The sequence below is a fragment of the Coptis chinensis genome, chromosome 7, assembly GCF_015680905.1.
Source record: "Coptis chinensis isolate HL-2020 chromosome 7, ASM1568090v1, whole genome shotgun sequence".
NCBI lineage: Eukaryota > Viridiplantae > Streptophyta > Magnoliopsida > Ranunculales > Ranunculaceae > Coptis > Coptis chinensis.
Genome location: NC_141462.1, coordinates 79,075,582 through 79,096,882, shown reverse-complemented (window position 1 = coordinate 79,096,882; position 21,301 = coordinate 79,075,582). Strand labels below are relative to the sequence as shown.

Sequence of the window (21,301 nt, the reverse complement as noted above, 5' to 3'; positions counted from 1 at the left end):
GAGAGTTTAATAGAAAAAAGCCTCAACTTTGTCTCCCATATTAATCTTCATCAAATGCAACTGATTGATGGTATTCTGTACTTCATTAAGATGCTCAGATATTGAAGAACATTCTTGGTACTTTGTGTTGGCAAACTTCTTAACGAGCAGCACTTTGTTTCCGCCCGACTTTCTCTTATAGACTACCAAAAAAATGAGTTTACCCGACAGACGCCACAAAGAATACCCGACGGATTCTGTCTGTAGAAAGTTACCAACACATTTTGTCCATCGGGTATAATTTGACCATCTGTCGGGTAATCTCCCTTACTACCCGACGGTTGCTGATGGTCGGCATATCTCTTCCAAATACCATGCGGCAAACTAATGTCACTTCCCACATGTTTTTATGAAAAAAATAACAAAATAACAAAAAAAAAAAAAACCTAAAACTAACTGTTATCCCTCTCTCACTCGTTGTAGCCGCTGCTCGCTTCACTCAATCACTCCCTCTATCAAATCTCAAATTCTATGATTTCTCGTGCTCAACTCTCTCAAACAGCAACAACAAATTTCTCCCCAGTCCCCAGTGCCCATCTCCGGTCTCAAACACAAAACCTTCGGTCTTTTTCTCTCGTTCTTTTTGAGTCGCGTCTTACCCTAGTACCCATCATCCTATTCAGTTTTTAGGGTAAAAAAGGTTTTGAATTGAAGAAGGGTTAGGGCCAAATTTATCTATGATCTTTGCTTATTTGATTGCACTTTTGAGGGTTTGATTTCTACTTATGGAATTTCTAATTTCAAATTATGGCGATGGATACGAAGAAAGCTAGGGTTGCTGAGATTTTGGCATCAGATCAAAAGAGGACCAGGTTATGAATTTATTTTTTTGATAACTTGAAGTTGATTTATTAGCTTCATGAGTAGTAAATGATGTATGATTTTTTGTTAGCGCTCTTCTTGGTAGGTTCACTTGTATTTTCTTTTTTGTTTAGTTTGGTTCACAGTGTGGGGGTGTTGGCAAATGATGTATGATTTTTTTTAGGTGTAAAGCAATTTGAATCAAAATGGATAGGATGGGTTGGGGTTAATGCACCAGATGAGATTGGGCAAAGAGCACTTTCTAATGCACACCTTAAAGGTGTTTATTTCCTATGCCCGACGTCGGAGAATATTCAACATTTGAGGCGATAGATTGCTAGTCCGAGATTTGGAGAGTATCACCTTTGTAAGACTTCTTATTACTATTATGCTTTAAGCTAGTTTTGTTTTAATATATGACGTTGAATGCGGTCCTAAAGTAATTGTTTTATATTTGTTTGTGTAGTTTTCTCTAACATCATGAAGGACACCCAGATTCATGTACTGGCTGATGTAGATGAGCATGAAGTTGTCAAGCAAGTTCAGGTGATCCTGTTTTCAGTAACTAAACCATGTTTCTATGATTTTGCATGAGTTTTATGCGGACTTTAGTGCCATAGATCTACATCATTTCAGTTTGAAGTTTCCATCAAATCACATTTACATGCTCCCAATGGTTGTAGATCACTCAAGTTTACAGAACTTTTCTGACCGAGTCATCGATGGTATATCAACAGTCTTCTTAGCTTTGAAAAGGTGACCTGTTATACGATATCAACGGATGTCTGATATTGCAAAAAGAATTGCACAGGGAGCTGCGGTGAGCTTCTATTTGTTAGCTTATGGTATCAGTAGTTGATAGAAGGGATGACCTTGTTACCCCATTGCTAAATTAATGGACATATCAGGTACTAGTGAGTAGTGACCATATGTAATCAATCAAATTGTGGCCAGGCTGCCTTTAGTTGTTCTAGTGCTATTTTCTTTATTTTCAATGAGTTAGCATTCCTTACTTTCTACAGGCAATGGTGCATGAGTTGATTGTTATTCAAGATAACAAGGTTGACTTACGAAACATTAGCCAAATCCCTTCAGATTCCAGTCCCTTCAATTTTATATCATTTGTTCCATTTGATTTTATGGTCTATCCTACCCTCTGTCAAACAAACCCCAAAAAAAAGGACCGAGAAAACACCTAAATACCTACCTTTTTTTGTCTTTTTAATTTTCAATAATTTGCACCCTTTAGTCTAATTTGAGCATGAAATTGTATTTAAGTGATTCAGCTGCAATGCAAGTATGCTGGAACTTTATTTTTTTACATTTAATTTTTGGCGCCCAAAATCTAAAATCCTCGTTATTTAGTTTGTCATTAATCTACAACTTGTCCAGTTCCTCTTAAAGCAAGTAGGTGTAGGTAGACAAGCAAACTGGTGATCTCTATGGAAACCGAGATCTCCTAAACATTGCACGCAACATGACTCGTGGGATTAAGGTTTGTTTCAGTAGATTCGTGTTGTAGTTGTTTAGGAAATATCCATTTTTGCATCCTTCTTGACTGATCTGTAATTTTGTCACAGGATCGGAGGTTAAGAATGTGTACACTCAGCACCAGCCTCTTCTGTTTAAAACCATGGGAAGCATTGCAAAGGGGCGGCTTAGAGATGTGGACTACCCATTTGTTTGAAATCAAAGTTATTGGCATGGCAATAGCAGGTATGAACTATATTAGCTTATCTTGTTATGGTTTAACTATTTAAGTTACTTTGTGGACTATATTGCTCTGGAATTTAAATTGCAGGTTAACTTATAAGGAGAATAATGGAGATGGACTAAAGTGGTTCATCATCGATTTCTAAAACGCTTAAACTGTTGGATGGACAAAGTTGCGGTGAAGATATAAGGATTAGTTTACCTGATGAAGTTCTTCACCTCATTTTTTCATTCATTCTGTTGATTCTTGTAAATACTATTTTTAAGCATTTAAGTTGAACTTGTGGTTGTTGCTTTTAATTTATAATAATTTCATGGATTCATTTTTGTTACACGTTCTTTCTATTAGTGCTAGACTTGATACTAAGTGTAGTTCTTTTGTAATAAGTGTGATGTTGGGATTTTTTATTAAATCCCAAATATATATTTTTATATTTTTTTTAAAAGAAAAAACTAATTTTCGACAGACATAAACTATCGCAAGTATACCCGACGGTCAAAGATAGCAGGAATATCCGACGCTCCAAGATTGTAGGAATATCCGTCGGCATAGATAAGCAACGCCGACGGGCCTTTTCTGACTGATTGTGACCGTTGGAAACCAATGCCGACCGAGCATTTTTCGACGGTCTTGCGGCAGTTATTGTCTGTTGGGTAATACCTTTGGCAACAGTTATTGTTTGTCGGGTAAAGTCATTCCTTTTGTAGTGAGAGGTCTTCGAGTTTCTTCCACAAGCCAAAAGATGTTGTCTCTTGGGATACATGGTGAAAGACACTGTCGTCAATCCACTATCGAATGTCCCCAATTGCTTTTCTGTCAAGCTTGTTCCACTCAGCTATAACAACCGATTCTGGTTTTTCTCCATTTTCAATAGGTTGTGCCAAGTCCTTGCAGTAGAGCAAGTCTTCCATTTTGGCTTTCCAAATGGTGTAGTTCTTTCTATTCAAACTCGTCATGCGAGTGTTCACGGAATTGTCCATCTCTACAAGTTATTTCCAACTCAAACCTCCTCTCAGGAATTTGTTCAAACACGTTCTGGGCTAGGTTTGGATAACACCCTAGGTTAATATAACCTGGCTCTGATAGCACTTGTTGGGGTTTATACCGATGCCAATCGATCCCCACTACACAGATAACTCGTACTATGATCAATAACAACTCCAGACAAATTCTAAATATCAACTACAACCTAGCTAACATGCCCAACTCTCTAAACAACTATTAACAACATATAATAATGTAAAGAAAAAGAAGTAAAACACATACCACAACACAAAGATATACCGTGGTTCGGCCAATGGTGCCTACTTCCACAAGAGCTAATCATTTTATAAAGTGGGAAGGAAGATTACAATCACTTCTTTCAATATCTCACCTTACTAGATCACTCCTCTCTCTTTATAGGCTTGTCTCTCTATAAAGGTTATCTCTCAATCTTGATTGCTTTCAAGATTATCAAGATTGGGTTTTCTCTCTCTTGTGTTGCCTTGGTTCGTGTCTTGCATGTCTTAGGTTTTGCCAAAAACTCAAACCTTATATTGCAAACTCGCGGTTTCGCAAAAATAGAAATCCTGACGAAAATAGGCATGGGCGCGGGCGCGCTCTCGGTAAGGCCAATATCGAGTACGCGCGCCCTAAAAACATTGTAAGTTGTCCACGGCATGGGCGCGTGCACGCCTTAAGCAAGACTAATATGAGCGCGTGCGCGCTCAGGCTTCTCTATGCAAACTGAACTCCTTTTTCTCATGTTAGGGATAACTCCAAACAAAAATGAATGCAGCATAGCATGCTAATAAGAAGACTCAAGTATGCTTGCCACTTGACTCCCAGGAGCAGAGAATCTAAATAATCACATCTGTTGTTGAGATTATATCAAAGAATATAATAAACTCTATTTAAAGCAATCGTAAGAAGACATGACAGACTGCTTAATGCTTATGGTGTTTTAGTGGTTAGCTTCTTTTCTCCTCGTGATGCTTTATTATTTCTGGGGGAGAAAACTCTATAATTCTTTCAATAGCACTCAACAATATGAGCTCTAGGAAATTTGATTCAAACTCTTTGTTATATTCTTAAACGAATTATATACAGCATGTTGGATATATAAATCTTAAAATATTTCAAATGGTCCTCAGTGGATACTATTTTAGGAAAATGAAGGTCAATAGATGGAACCTTTCCTTCTCTTAATTGTCCATATCTGATATCTTTACAGTTCAACATTAAAAGGAAAAGGAAAATTGTCAACTATGCAGGAATTCTCCCCCAGTCCCCAACCAAGCAAAATGCAGTTTGTTTTGTGCTTAACAAGCAACGATTTAAAACTTGCCTTCAAAGACTCACACTTTTTCCTGTAAAACGCAAGTAATCAACTACAGCATAGCAATCAGACCAGCGGGCTCGGAAATGTTTACTGTTAATGTTATTGGGCTTGGACTTGGACTGGGCCTGGAATGTGAATCCAGAAAAAACCGAGGCAAACAACAGGGCTTCTCCGCTGTTTTTTTAGCGTCTCTTTTGTCCTCGTGAGTTACTCTCTGTTTTTTTTTTGGCCTTGTATGTGTGCTCGGAATCCTTGGTACTTCCAACCATAAGGTACGTGGTAATGTGGTATTTCTTTGTCTTGGGGCTGTGGTTGCAAACAATTTCGGATTACTGTGGTTGTAATACTTTGCCCAAAAACAAAGTGAGGATGCAAGTTTAGTGCATAGAATTTCCTTGACTACGTTTTTAAAATAAACCAACTTCTTAATTCTATTAAAATAAAACCTAAATAAAATTATTCTAAATGCAATCTTATTGTCTTACATCACTTGTGAAGTTCCTTAGTTGATTCAAAGCTAAGGAACTACAGTTGCGGGGGCAGGAGGTGTGTAAGAATGGGGAGGAGGTGTATAATACACTAGTGGGGAGGGGATGGTGAACCTCCAGAGCAAAGAGGTTTGCAGGAATTGAAGCACATTCAACGGTACAAGAGGCGGGGCAGAACTTGGGGCAAACATGCACTAAATTGTAACAGTGCTTGTACTTCTTTATGTTACTGGTTGCATCTTGCATGACTTGGGTTCTTAGCATTACCTGGTGGGGTTTTTGCTTCTGTTATCAGTATTATTATAGCTAAAAGAACTACAATGTACGCCAAATGTTGAGCCATTGCAGATTTGCAGCAACCTACTTAACAAATCAACAGTATGTTGTTTCGAAGGATGGTCTGGCACTTTCTCATATGGCTATTCTTTCGGATGAAGCTTTTTCATATTTCATTTATGAACTTTCTTTCTTAAATTCTCTCCAACAAGCATCATGCATGGATTCCTGGCTTTTCAAAACAAAGTCATCCATTTGTTTATTACTCTTTTAGGTTCATGTTCATGTTATCTGACTCATAAATTTTATCCTGTAGTACCAGCAGTGTGTTGAACCGTAACTTGTAAGCCAAATCATGTTGGATATTTGATTCCCTTTTATCTCAAAGTTTTCCCCATCCAAGGATCAAAATCTAAATCAATTAAATCCTTAGGTATGCAAAGAAACTATACGTATCCAATCGTCGTAAATAATCAGGCTATCACCATCAGAACCAGAACTTCTGAAAAGTAAACCTCCAATGCTTAAATGTAGACCCCTTTCTGAGCAATTAGTTTCACGAACTCTAATATATTAATTAGGTGACAGAATCCAACTACAATGAGAAACAGTATTGAATCATGGTCTGGATATTACTTGCAAATTTACAATGTAGATTATGCAGGACAATAAATGCTTCAAAGCCTGTAAAGAAGATTGTAAGTATGCTTGCAGAATTAACTCCCAGCTGTAGCGAATCAACGATAAACATTTGAGAGAGTCAAAGTATCCATTACATTTAAAGCAACTGTAAGATGGCATGACTTACAAACACCGCTTTTGGAGTTTTGGCTGTTTGCTTCTTTTCCCCTGCAAAGCTGTTAATATTGTTGGGCTCAGTTGGGCAGGCTAACTCTACTCTTCTTTCAAAACACACTACTATAGGAGCTCTAGGAAATGTACTTAAAATTTCAAACTCTATGTTATAATCATAATTTAGTTATATTTTATTCGTTGGATGGAATCTTAATGTATTTACGAAATGGTGTTCTGTGGGTCATAATTATTATTACCAAGGTATCTTGTTAAGGTCAACACATGGTCGGTTTCCTCTTCTTGGGTATCCTTGATATCTTTACAGCTCATCATTAAAAAGAAATTGTCAACTGTGCAGGAGTTCTCCTCAATCAAGCATAATGCCGTTTGTATTGTGATCATGGAGGGACAATATAGTCCTGAGTCAATCCTCATTCCTGTGAATGCCTTCCTAAAATTTTGTTAAAAGACAGAAAAAAGAACCTAACTGCATGCCTACATGATAAAACGTTCCAATTTGCAGCTATACATATGTATTATGCTCGGACACTCCAAATCTCTATGTGCTATTTGTGCATACATAATCTAATGGCTAAGGTCACAGACAGGTTCCTGTAGCCTGAGAATTACATTCACATAGATGAACCAAGAACACTTTCATTTCATCGATCGTACCTGACTTGTCTCAGTATCGGGACAAGAAATTGGAGCCAAACTCCAAAGGGCCAAAACTTTTGGGTGCGTAACTTTGGCATGTCTAAAGCGCACAAACACGATGGTAGGACTGCATGTGCCTTATAGTTATTTTAATTTGTTTAATTTTTCAAACTTTATTTGGCGTTGGGTCTTTGCCTAACAAAACCTAACATACAGAGTTATCTGACAGAAAACCAGAACCCAAGTTTTCAAAGATCTGGAAAACTGAGACCAATGACTATGAGAGTTCTAATGTCTTCACCTAACAATCTTCCTCTTATATTCATTTTTGCTCACTGTTTCAAGTTAGTTCCTTGTGTTATTCAAGGACCTGTTTTAACTGCATCCAACATTGCTTTGCTTGTATCCAACCTGTTGGAAAATTCCCGCATCCAAAGATTTGGTGAGAAATGTTAGAAAGAAAAAGAACGACAATAAACAAAATGGACACCGTCAAATCAAAACTGCATTTGCATACTGAGAATCAATGTGCAAGTTAGAAAACTTTAACTGAACTTACCAAAAGAAAAGCAAAAAGAAGATGAATGCTACGATGACCTAGTTCATAAATACTCGAGACTAGTCAATTCAATCAGAACTCTCTTCTCACAGTGATTATCACCTTTGGAGAGGGAATATTTTGAAATACAAGTTACAAAACATAGGACAATGTAATTCTCTGACGCAACTACATTCAGCTGATGGAGATACCTTGCTCCCATAGAAGGGGCCAAATTGATCCCTTTTGAATCTCTCTAATTATTTCGTTTATGTCCCTCTTAATTTATCAAAACCCCGCGATGCGATGATGGGACCATTTAAGTTTCCATGAACAGCCACCAAAATGTGTACTGAAATCTTAGCACTGCAGCCGTACTTGTCGCCCATTAAGATTCTTTAGTCTAGTAAGTTCCTTTCTCCTCTTCCTCGCCTCTGCTGCCACGGTAGCCTCCATCAGTTTCTTATTCTTGTAGGCATCAAGCCCCCACTTATTATCTGGGAAAACAGTACCTGTATGACTTCCTGTGGGAGAACCAGATTCTTCTTTTGAAGCAGAATCATGTTGGAAAGTATTCTCACACTTGTTAGGCATGGCAGGATCGACACATCTATGAGATACAAGCACGTGGTTTGATGCACCAAGAGGATTTTCCTCACTTGTTGCAAGCCTGATTGAAGTGTCAGGACGGTTATCCGGGGATTTATTTTCTTTAGGACTAAAATCATCTCTTATGACTTCTCTGTAGGAGGGTAACTGATGATTCTCATTATTCTGTGTATCTGTGAGAGATGCTCCCTGGTCGCATGGGTCAACTAAAGAAACATCTTCTTGTTTATTTAATAAGCAGAAAGATTCCAACGGAGGAGGGTACAGTCCATTCCCAATAGGGAAGAACCATTGGCCTGGCATAATGTAAAAGGGGGACCTTGGCCCAGTTGTGCCTAGAGAATTTCCTTGTTCATCAGAGGATTCGCGTTTACAAGTGGATACTGTTGGATCATCTGGAAGAGGCTGTGTGTGGACAGGATCTAGTGACTGAATCATTGGGGACCAGACAAAAGGTGTAATCGTCGGTCTATTGTATACATGCAATGGTTGTTGCTTCCCAGATAGAGATGACACACCCTTGACCGTGTTTAAGGGAACTTCTTCCTTCTCGGCCTTAATTGTTCTAGCAATCTGCACGCAAAAAATGTTTAGATATAATGATTCAACTAACAATATTTTTTAAACTCAATACAAGATCATACCTGCTCTTTCAAAAGTTTGTTTTTGTCCATCAGCAACTGATACTCTTTCATGATCAACTCCTTCTCCTTCTCCCAGTAAAAGCGTCACCAAAATGTCAAGATGAATTAAGTAATTGATAACATAAAAGGATTCAAAGGAGAATATCGAGAAAAATACTGCTTATCCTTAAAAACCTGGTGCACAAAGTAATAAGAACTTCGATATAGTTGAAAATTTATACTTCATGCATAGATGATACAAGACAAATAATTGTTTCCTGATCAATCATTCAATCCATTAAGATAGTTTACACGGGGTATGGTACATACCCGCTTCATGCTCTCATTGTACAGAGCCAAATCAGCAGCTTTTTTTGTCAATTCGTCGCACATGGCCTAAAGGCAAAATAAAAGTAAGCAACAAAACAGAAAACAAAGAAAGATAAGAATCCCAAGCTAAAGAACATCAACAATTAGATACTGAGTGCCTACATCCCTCATGTATGTTTCAGAACTGTTCAATTCATCCAATGTTTAAAACGATACAGCCATAAAAGCTATGCTACAAATACTGGCAATCTCAATCCATAAATCTGAAACCGGTGGAGATATTATTCCATCTATATCCAAAATCCAATTCAATATGTGTTTGTTATAACCTTGATGGTATGGGCTGCAACTTGAAACTCTTCCAGTTTTTTTTGTTCTTAGGTTTTAATTCACACTGCTGTTTGTTGATACTTAAAACTTTTCAGAAGCAACTTAGTGCTTATTTGTTTTGAAATAAATCCCGAAAAGCAGAGAAGCTATTCCTTTCAAAGCTATGTTGGTAGTTCTTCCTCAATGATTTTTTCGAAGACTCAAGGAACTAGAGTTTCAGATAATCAATAGAAATATGGGACAGTGGAAATTATTATGAGGGAAAACGTTGGAACTATCTTTTTTACACTGTTATCTACTGTGTACTTGCATTACAAGTTGGACATAGAAATTTCTATATTGACGTTAAGTGTAAAAAGTAATAGGTCTAGATTTGTCAAGTATGTTTAGTCTGTAATAGTTTCTCCCAATATAGGTGCAAGTCACATAACTGCCTATCACGATTACCTTACCATGTTTCACATTAGCACATACAAGATAACAAAAAAACTAGTGTACTAATTCTTTTTCTCTTCATCAGCCAACAAAATAATAAATGTGAGCTAATCACTCCCCTTCAAGTTTAATGAATAGATTTCAAGGCCGATATTCATATCACCAATACTAAGTCCAATACTTGATAGAATGTATAGTTTGGGGGCAAAATAATAAAATAGTTTATTTTGAGTTTGAGATCTGAAAAGTTGAACTCTGAAAGAAATAAACTATACATCATCACCAAAACTCAAAATTCAAATCTTACCTGTCTACGCCGGATTGTCTGCCTTGCTGATTCTCTATTTGCTAAGATCCTACGTATTCGTTTTGCTTCCTTTTCAGCCTGTAGAGGAAAAATTCAGCAGAGAATGATGGAATATCATGAAACCTACCAAACTGAAAAGATGCCAAAAATTTGTAATACCTCAGTTAACTGATGTCTTGGCCTGCCTCCCCCACCACCCCCAGATGACACACAACTTGTGGAGCACTGGGGGGTTGATCTAGGCAACTCCAGATCGGGTTCAGCTTTAACTGTTCTTGTCATCACATTCTTGCGGACCTTTTTATGTGATTGGTTGTCCTCCACGGGAGCTTCCTGGTATTAATAAAACATACTATTATATAACCTAAAAACCAATATGATCTGAGATGATCAAAGATTTCATGTGCAAAAAACTAACCCCCAGTCCTAGGTTCCTAATAATGCTAATATTGAGCATTGACCAATAACCAAAGAGATTTTAAAGAAAATAAAACAAATTATGATAACAAATTAACAATTACTGTGAGGCCTGCATCCTGCACAGGGATGGGTTAGGGTGTGTGTCCCCTTTTAAGACCCGTGGTACCTCTGATATGCATGTACCCCAGTTTAAAGGTTGAAGGTCAAGTAGCCATTAGCCAACCCAATACTAGCACTGAGGGATGTCGTGAGGTATGGAACCGACCCTAGTACCATTGGCCCCCACTCCGATCATTAGCTTCTTTTTCATTGTTTCTGTTATGGCTTTAACAAAATTGGAATTGAAGAGTTAACTAATACAGCTTGACCTGCTAGCTTTTTCTTCATTCGATTTTGTTCGAACTTGGATTACGAACCACCAGAACCTGTCCCTCTTCCAATACAAAAAGGCTAGGAAGCTTTATTAGTGATATCTTCTAAATCCATGAGCAATAAACCTTTGCTATTGCTTTTTATTCATCTACACTAGCCCTAGGGCCTTGAATAACACGATTCTTATGACCATCATTGTCAGCCAAAAATTCCTTGTTTTCCCAGATAAACACTCTTGCAAACAAACACACCCAGATAGACTAAAGACGATCTCCATGTGAGTCATTTCAAGATTAGAAGCTAAATTCACTTCACTTGTTGATGCCACATTTGTATAACCACTTTATGCACATTTCCAACATATTGCTCTCCACTAGCAGACCTTCATTGTCCACAACAGCAATAATATTGTGATTATATGAGATAATAACCACTTTGTTGATTTACATCTGCTCACACTTGTGCAATCATATTGAACGTGTTTCAAATCTAATGTATTTGCAACTTGGAACCACCATAAGACCCCCTTTCATGTTAGCTAACAATATATTTGATCTACCCGCAAAAGCTTATGAGCATTTCCTCACCATCCCTCACAAGCAACTGTATTTGTTTCATCTCCATCAAGTTGGTCATCCCATCGTTCGACTGGTTTTTTTGTATTTCTTTCTTTCTCAGTAATAGGGCATCAGTGCGACTGCAAGTCAAACAATGAGAGCACCTTAGGCTCTTCCAATAATAAGGGATAACTTTGATTTCAGGATTTTTACTTCGAGAAGTTGGTCATGGATATTAAAATATTTTGGGGAAAATACCCATTGTCAAAAGAGGACTTGAGATCAACATTCTCTCTAAATATCACAATGACATCCTGACAGTGATCTCCCTCAAATGTCAACCCAAAAATAGATCCTACAAATCTTGGATCCTTCATTGTTGTCGCGCTTCAGCACATATCACAAGATCTTAAGACCAGGTGGCATGAAAGTCAGGTGTAACGAATAGTGCTTCTTCCAGAACACTAGGGAGAGAGCTCGGTAGGAGGTTGCAGCAGAGGAGTTATTAGCAGACCCATCAATCAGCATAATCGGAAGGACCAGGGGAGGCTAAAAGATGCTAATATTTAGTGATGAATTACCATTCAAAAAGCAAGATAACTTAAAATTGCTCCTAATCCTAGCTTCTTCACTCATGACTGAAAAAGTAGTCAAATAGCTCACACTTATACAGTGAACTTTAGAAAATAGGAATCAGGAATATAGAGCGACACTGCCAAATACACAATTTCCTCAACAAGAAGACAAAATGGACATTGAAAAGTTGCCTCTAGTTGCTTAGCTTTATGTTAGCCTGCAACAAGTGTGGATAGAAGAAACACGGCCTGCTTCAACGATGGAGAAGTCTGCAACTTTTCAGAGAGATTGATTACATGTGTACAGAGAAGGAAACCAGGTAGCTGATTATCTCTCAAAGTGTAGTAAGGAACTAGATGAACATTTGAGTTTTTTCATTGCTCCTTATGACGTAAACATATGTACTATCCTAGAGCTTGAAGCTTCTGGAACAATATATAAGAGAACTCAATGGTTATCAATAAAGGTCAGGGTCTTCCGGTCTTCCTTAACCCCTAATTGCTTCTTTTTTTCCAATTGATAAATAAAGTGTAAATGCAACAGAGCGACATTACGATATGTTTAGCACCAAAATTCCATATGCCGTAATAACAATGAATAGAAAACAAAGATATACATACTCATTTTTCAAAGTAAAATACAAGCATACAAGTCCTACTAGCTAAGGGTACCAACATACCATTTTAAGACATTGACTAAAAGAAACCTCCATTTACTAAACTAAAAATGTCAAACCCCCTACACCATTAATCACTATCCAACAAACACTATCCAAAATCCAAACCAACTCCAACAAAAAGAACATATCTTTCACATATTCTCCATCATTCGTCCTCTACCCACCTTCAAAACTCTATCATTACATCCTAAAACTCTAAAAGACTATTTCTTTTCACTTCTTACTTAACTAACACAGTACAATAAAGTAAAATGACTATACTTAAAAATGCAAAACAATAAACAAAAGACTGAAATTTAAAAAAACAACCTGTACAACAACAAGATCCGAAGAACAAGACTTGAAATTCTTCCCATCAGGCACCGGCTCATTTTGAACACAACGTTTTAAAGACCTTCTTCTTTTATTCCCCCAATTTATACTAGTACTGGAATTCTCACTTTCAAGTAAAGCCAACTGTGCAAAATCAGCTAGTGCACGTGCCGCATCAAGTTCATTCTCAACCATCTCATCAACTACTACTACTACTTCTTTCTTTACTTTATTATTATTATTACTAACTGAACAAGAAGATGATGAACAAGAAGAAACTGAAGCAGAAAACAAAACCCTAATTTCCTCTTCTTTATTATCTGTCTCATCAGCAGCCATGTAAAAAAAATATGAGACTGCAAAAAAAAAAAAAAAAAAAAAAACAAGGGAAGAAAGAACGGCGACCGAATGGGGTAATGTTTATATAATCTTTTTTTTTTCTTTTCTTAACAAGTGTTTATGTATGCCAGGTCATTTAACTACTTCAACGAGGTATGAATGTTTGCCACGTTTTTGGAATGTCCACGTGGGATATTTCCACGTGGATGGATTTATACGTGGCGAGTGGGAATGAGTTAGATCTGTTTTATTAGGTACGTGGATCAGTTGTGGGGTGACAAGTGGGGAATAGGTAGAGGTAGGTGTTGGGGGTTCTTGCTAAGGTACAGCGTGGAATAAAGTGGACCAGATAGAAGTGTGAAAAGTCGTATCCTCGTTTTTTGATTTTGCGCTTAGATACGATGGCTGTCTTTGAACAGGTAAGTGAATTACAGTGGAAGCAGTAGCAGTGCAAAAAAATAAAGACGCTCCACATTCACATGACAAGTGTACTATAGGTTTTTCAGGGTATATGGTATATGGGGCTAAGCTCAAAGTTACTACAAACCCTTGCGAAAATGGTCGGCCTGCATAGTTCTTCGGCAGTTCAACCCATTTGTACACATCGACAGCGGCCATGCGGGCAAATAGGCAATTATGCTGATGTCTTGGCACTGGCACACCCAATATATACGACGATAAAGCTTTTCTTCATACAGACATACAGTACAAATATACAACAGTGTTTCACTTTTTCTACTTGTATAAAACTTCAGACAAAACTTAGATAGTTGGTTGGACAAAATCAAAGTAGAACATCATACTGTTTTTTAGCTAGCTAACATTAGCTAAGCTAGTTTGCAAAATCAGTTTCTATAAAAGCTCATTGTTTGGGCCCACCTTCGCTGTCTTTCCAGACTTGGATTTAGCTTCAAGCCAGGTTTGTTAGGTTTATGTAATGCTAAGTTAATTGAGTCTGGATTATTCTGGCCCAATACCTTTTCGGACTCAATGATTGAATATCTCTATACTTACTAAAAAGGTAAAACAGAACGGTTTTTGGAGAGAGATTATAATTTGTGGCGTGAATCGTGTAAGAGAGAGACACGCCTGTGGCCGAGATCTTATCAGGCTTGAAGAGGGCTTCGGGCTTAGATTGACATAGCTTTAGGGATAAAAAAATACCGCCCTACTAGAAAAGACATCACAGTCTCGTATGGGCATAGTCGAGCACTGCTACCTTTTTGTTATTCTCATCTCTTCTTTCACTAGACCTGAGGCTATTTTGAGATACATTAAGGGGGATTTCGCATTTGTTTGTTTGTTTGTTGTTGTTTTTTTTTAGCTTTGTTGAAGATCGAGTGTGCTGAGTGTCTAAGTAAAAAATTGAAGTTGAAGAAGAGCAAATTACTAATATCGGTTTGCGAGAAGGTGAGGGAGACCTTGGATTACCTTGAAAATAATGGATTAGTAGCTAGTAATATACCCTTTACTAACAACTCAATTTTGTGTGAATAGTTGTATTAATGTAGTGCTCATATATACTTCAGTTGTTTAAATTTCATATGGAAACTTCAATACTTGTAAATACGTAATTGTTTTTTTTTTTTTTTTTTAGTCCAATTAGATTCTAGATAGCGGGTATTATTGTTTTTGTGTGTTTTTCCTAAGTAAATAAAATTATGTTCTTTTGTGGTTTCGTTATTTTTGAAATCATGGTGTTCTTATTTTCTAGATGAGGTTTTGTTTTAAATGAGCATTTTTATGTGTTTTTTCAAGATAAAAATTGACAACTATGAAATGTGAATGCACTAGCCATCCATGTTCTTCCTAGCGATGGAACCATTACCCACAACGCTGTCCAAAATACTAAAGAAAAAAAAAATTATACTGATTGTAAATCGACAAGGAGTTTTTGGGAATTTTCGAATGCAATTTTTAAAAGTTGAGTTTCTCTCCCAACTAATTTAATTGATAAGAAGTATATTCACTACAAATCTAATTGGTTAAGCGAGTTTCATTTTCTCTCAAAACAAATGTGAAGAATAACTTTAGTTGTTTCTTCTATTTCAACACAAAGCCTAATTAGATGTCATTGTTTCACTAAAAAGGAAAAAAGACATACCATCTCAGAATTATTGATGGTATATGATATCCTTGGGTAGAACAAGATTTACTACTCCCACGGCGATGATCCAAATGATATCGTATTTTTAGGTGATGACCTAGACTGGAAGTCACCGACCTAAACTATCGAGGGTATATGGAAATGGTGCAGCGTAAATTATTGTTTTACAATGTTGTTTTCTATTTTTATTTAAATTCATTATCACTCGATTGATTTAACAAAATTATGTGTCTTCATTGTTTTAGCTGTTGAGACTTCTTTGGAGGAAGATTTGAGATACTCCCACTATTTTACATACTTAGTTTGCAATCCTTAACTAAAAAGTTGTTTGTGATACCGAAAGCTAATAAACCACACAACATGAAACGGTTTGTTTTATTAAATTTTAAGTGTTTGCTTTGTTGGAGTGGAAAATGAATACACTATACGTCGAAATATTTTCGTCTGTGATGCAGATGTGAATATTATCCCAAAGTGTTGCATGGTATTGGTAACTTTTCGTTGCTTATGAGGAATTGGTTTGTGTTTATGGGATAAAGTTCATCCAATGCTATTGAGATACTAACTTTAAACAATTGAGGAAGTTGTTACAAAAGGTAATGAATGGCTACACAACTTCTTTGGAAAAATTTAGAACCTCTCCGCAATTTGTATGGAGCTTTTGTAGTGTGCACCCTCTTAATTGTTTTCATCTTCAAATAATAAGTTCGGAGCAGATTAATTACAAAAAAAATAATAATAATAATAAAAAAAAAATTGGAGCTTATCCACCACCTCAAATCTTTCTACATCTTCGCTTCATGTTGGAGCTTCTACTTCCTCGCAAATTCATTCGACTTTTTCACTTCGTTTTGGAGTTTATCCATCATTGCAAATTTATTCCACTTGCTTCTTCAATTCAAGTTTGAAGTTCGACTTGCTCATCCAAATCATAAATTTTCTCTTTCAATTTTTCAATTAAAAAGTTCATGCTAGAAATTTGATTACACAAACTGGCCGGTACACATAAATTCATTTGTACTTGAAATTTAATTTAAATTATCTGACTTAAAATTACATACTTTTACGGTAGTGACTACGAGCTTTTGAAACACCATCCAACATGACGACACTGGCTGTTGCTGGTTCTAATGAGTTGTTTTTATATGATTTTTTTTTTAATCTAATATATTTTTGGAAAGAAAAAAATCCCTTTTAAATGGTTAGACCATTTTTCAAGAGGCAGCAACTCATCCAGTACCACACAAACTCCATATTGCCAAACTCTGCCCCACTTCAAACACACACTCTTTTTTTGCTCTCCCCCCCTCCCCCCTCTCTCTTTAAATTTCTCTAACACTCAAACGATTCCTTCATTCATCGTTTTCATCGCACATCTCATTTTATTGGGGGGGGGGAACACAGAGACTTGCTTTTCTCCATGCATGACGACGTAAATCACTTTCTCCACTCATTTTTTTTCTTCTTGTATTGTACTATCTTTAGATTTTGTCAACGAGAGTGTGCGTTTTATACCATGTAGGAAATGCTAGATGATGGCTTTGAACGTCTCCAAGCACTTCAAGATACTCACACTTGTACGTTATAAATTTAAGTCACTGTACGTGTCTTTCTTTCATTGGTTAAATTACTTAATATTATATGCATGCTTGTTTTCTTTGTGCAGTGAAAGAGATGTGATGGATTTTTCCTATATGGAAATTGTGGTTCATAACTTAAAAGGAAACATTTCCAGGTGACTTGATTTTCTGCAAACTTTGTATTGTGATACATGAGGTCAATTGATTGATGTTTTCATCTATAATTGTTGTTCAAAGTTCAAACCTTAACTGTAGCAATTGATGTAAGGCCATGTTGTAAAGATGGTTTATCCCGTGTGTGTTTTCGATTAAAAAAAAGGAATCTAGACATAGTTAGTCTTCCAATTAATGTTTTGGTAAGGTCAGATATAGATTTTTATGCACCTAGACATCTAACCCTGTTAGCTAAATAAGAATTTATAACATCGGATAGCTACAAAAGCTAGGAAATAGAATCATTTGATTCAAGGTTCCTATGATTACCGAGTTTTATGTTGATAATTCATCTTACTTGTAACATCGTGGCATGAGAATGACACAGAATTGTTATTGTAATTGTTTGTATATGTGATTTTCCATATATTTTTTAAGTAGAGCGGATCATTTCTCTATGGCATCCTCGCAAAAGTAGTGTTAGAGAGTTCTCTGTATCTATCAAACTTACTAGGATAGTAAGATATTTGTCCAAATTTTTTTTTATCTCAGTGTGGAAATCCTTTTTATATATATTGGTGGTTAGTAAGACATAGCATATGTATCTCCGGTGACACCAATGATGAATTGCTTGCATGCCTCAGCACCAGGGAAGTTTGAGGGGGTGGTGAGAGTATATGAGGGGGTAATAGTGCATTTTTTCTAAAACTTTTGGAGGGGCTAAGCCTTGTAGTTTCACAAAATTTTACACTGGTAGTCATATAACATAATAGGCTTTGCAAATCATAAGGATAGAGTTGACCCCCCTTCCCTGTCTCTGTCCTTTCGCATTGTTAACTTGCTTGTTGCTTTTTTCTTTCCTCTTACCATAGAATTGATTTTGCACATAAGTTCACTTTGTGTCTATCTGAAACAACGACCAGGATAGGTGAGAATGCAGATACACCACCTTATTATTTAGTTCCATCTCTATAACACTAAGTCAATTATTTTTGTTATTTTGTTAATACAATATTTATAGAGGCACATAAGACAAATACTTTTGTTATTTTGTTAATTTTGTCTTTAAAGAGGCACATATGTGTTTAATCTCTATCTAGATTATTTTGAAATATGCTTTCGAGGAGATCATAGTTATCATCTTCCTCTCACCACCATCATTAAAACTGTCTTCCAAAACTATGAAATCTGAATGATAGTTTCCATTTTTGTCTTCCCAGGAGCATGAGAGCATTTAATCGGATGAAGATTGAATACTACACTATAAGAAGCAAGTTTCAGACCATTCTTGAGGTAATATCTTATTGTAGGCTTAATTTTCCTATATTCTTTGAAAATAAGACCCATAAAGATGAAATGCCAAGTTTCCCATATAAATTTCTATACTCATAACCACATTTGCAAGGAAGCTAGTCTCATTAATCCTATAGTTGGCCAAATCAGATACCTAATTAATTGTTTGTTGAGTTCTCTATTTCTAATAGCATATCTGGTCACCTTATAATTTGCAATGGTGGATTTTTTTTAAGTTGACAGGCGAGTTCTTTTGTTAACTTGAGTGATAAACTGTTGATGCATCGATAAGGATATTCTAGTACATTCATAGAAGCTAATTTTGTGTTGGCTGGTTAGAGAAGCATGAAAACACAGAAACATGTGTGCAATAAAGTCTCTTGTCATGATGGTCATATACATATGTTTCTGTGGAATAAGTAAAACCTTTTTGCTTTTGAAGAAGAACAAAGAAAACAGAATTACGAACTAAAATGTTCAAGAAGATACTTTTCTTTTGGCCTACATTGTACTAGTCATTGTCCATACCACATCACTCACTTGCAAAGTTTGTGCCTTTAATACCATGTGTTGCCTCAAAGTAGATATCTCATTGCTAAGCACTTCGTTTTCCTCTAGCATCATGACAGTTTTTTAATTGTTATTGCTTATTAGCATTCCAACTGAAATTGCACGATAAGTAGCAGCCTAAGCAAACTCGCATAATCACTTTGCTTAACTTCACTACTAGACTATTGCATGTGTATTACATTTTTATACCTCTCCTATTCACATACCTTTGGATTTATTTCCACACCACCCTTAGGGCTTTGACACCCAATTCCACGTTGTCCCATTCTTTGTTTCTTTGGATCTTTGCATGTTTCGCCCCTGACACTACCTCTGAATATATATATATATATATACATAGAAACAATTTAACAATCATCCAATGTTCCGTCAATAACACAACCTTATCATGCTATAGACTATTCTCACTGTTACCTTGTTCGTGGAGGAGGACCAAAGTAGGGAAGATATACTTGACATCTAATGCAGGTCAGGGTCTGTCTAACCTTAAAACTTCATCACTAAAAAAATCACTTAAGCTATGTCTTCTGAGTTTAAGTAATGCACGCCCCCAATAAAGATTTGTGGGTTATTTAAAAAAAAAATCTTATTAAGAGTGCATTCTGGCCATTAGCTGTTGGCGCTTTCTATACCACAGAAACTTCTTATCTCTAAAATGAATATAGAAAACTAGATGCAATTGAGAAGACCATCTATTTTGTTTATTCTTGTTTCTTCTTGATTGACAACAAAAATTGTCAACCTACACATTGTCTATAAGTTTCATTCAGTGTCTAATGTGTTTTTTCTTTCATATCATTGGTTGCAACTTGAATCAAGAATGAGTGATTGCCATACCACAATTAGTAATCAATCTGCATCTAGAGAGTCGTAAGAAGTTCTTGAAGAGAATTAGCTGGGAGGTTGGTCTATATTTCCCTTGATATGATCTAAGTAGTAGTCAATCTGTTGTAGACCTGGATCTGAAATATTTATGGTCCTTAAGTTGTGTTTGAACTTCAAAAGAGTCTATTTCGTGCGCTAGCCGTCTTTTCATTACTATAGTATAACTTTTGTTGCAAGTGGATTCTTGTCTTTTGGAAGAAGATTAATGTGCATGTTATTTCTTAGGTGAAATATAAACCCTTGGTATGTGATAATTAAGTTTTGATAGAAGTAAAAACAGTGTTTCTACAGTACTAAAACATGCGCATCAATATTATATAATACTCTCAATATTATAGAATAAAGGGAGTAGTCGTGTTCGATCCACTCTTGCTTGCACGTACGTAAAATGAATCTAGACTAAACTAACTATTGCACTAATGAGAGAGTAATAATATGCTATGAAAATAGTAAATCTAAATGTTAAAACAGTGAATTAAATTGATGAGAAAAGGATATAGAGAAGGTTAATTCACCATGCGATTCGATTGGCTATTAGTTAGTCATCGAATCACTTGTTTTGATCCCTAGTAAACAACCTACATCTCTTTAGTCATTGTTTGACTAACACCCCCACAAATCTCTTTGATGGGGTTTCTAATCTCTAGTTCTCCGTTATGAGCTCTATCTCTAGACAATCATAACGAAGAACTTGAAGTTCTTATGCAAAACAATAATAACGAATTACTAATCATCCTCACATGGCTTCATAAACCCCCTCTAATGGAGGTTTAGCCTTGTGTCATTGGAATCATACTAACTAAATAATAATAAGAAGACATAATAAAGTAAAGATAATAATTGAAATTAACTAAAGGCTTTTATTAAATAAGGTTTAATGGAGGCTATACTACAAACTAATTAATTAACCCTAAACTAAACTAAAGAGGGAGAGAGAGAGATAACCATAATTACAACTAAACTAATAAGGGAGTAGCCAATTTTTGTTTAGCCTTAACCCTCTTTATATAGGAGAGAGTTAGGGTTATATTTTCATGCATGGGCCAAAAAAGGAGACTTTGGGCCTCTAATGTGAGCCCAAAGTTCATTAGGTTAAGTCTAAAGAGCCCACAATTGCTGAAAATTATTTCAATGCCCTTTTCATCTACTTTTATAGCTCTAATTGGGGCAAGGCCAAATCCATTAGAAATCTT

The 21,301-nt window shown here is 36.2% G+C and overlaps 1 protein-coding gene across 1 annotated transcript; it reads right to left on the bottom strand.

The window, feature by feature from the left end:
• Positions 1-7,578: 7,578 nt before the first annotated feature.
• Positions 7,579-13,629, bottom strand: LOC147489132 (Basic-leucine zipper (bZIP) transcription factor family protein). Its single transcript, XM_086571924.1, has 6 exons — positions 13,179-13,629; positions 10,425-10,598; positions 10,266-10,343; positions 9,194-9,259; positions 8,885-8,950; positions 7,579-8,813 (listed from the first exon to the last, which is right to left on the bottom strand). The coding sequence occupies exons 1-6, from the start codon at positions 13,518-13,520 to the stop codon at positions 7,992-7,994; spliced, it is 1,548 nt and encodes a 515-aa protein (XP_086428050.1). The 5' UTR covers positions 13,521-13,629; the 3' UTR covers positions 7,579-7,991.
• Positions 13,630-21,301: the final 7,672 nt, after the last annotated feature.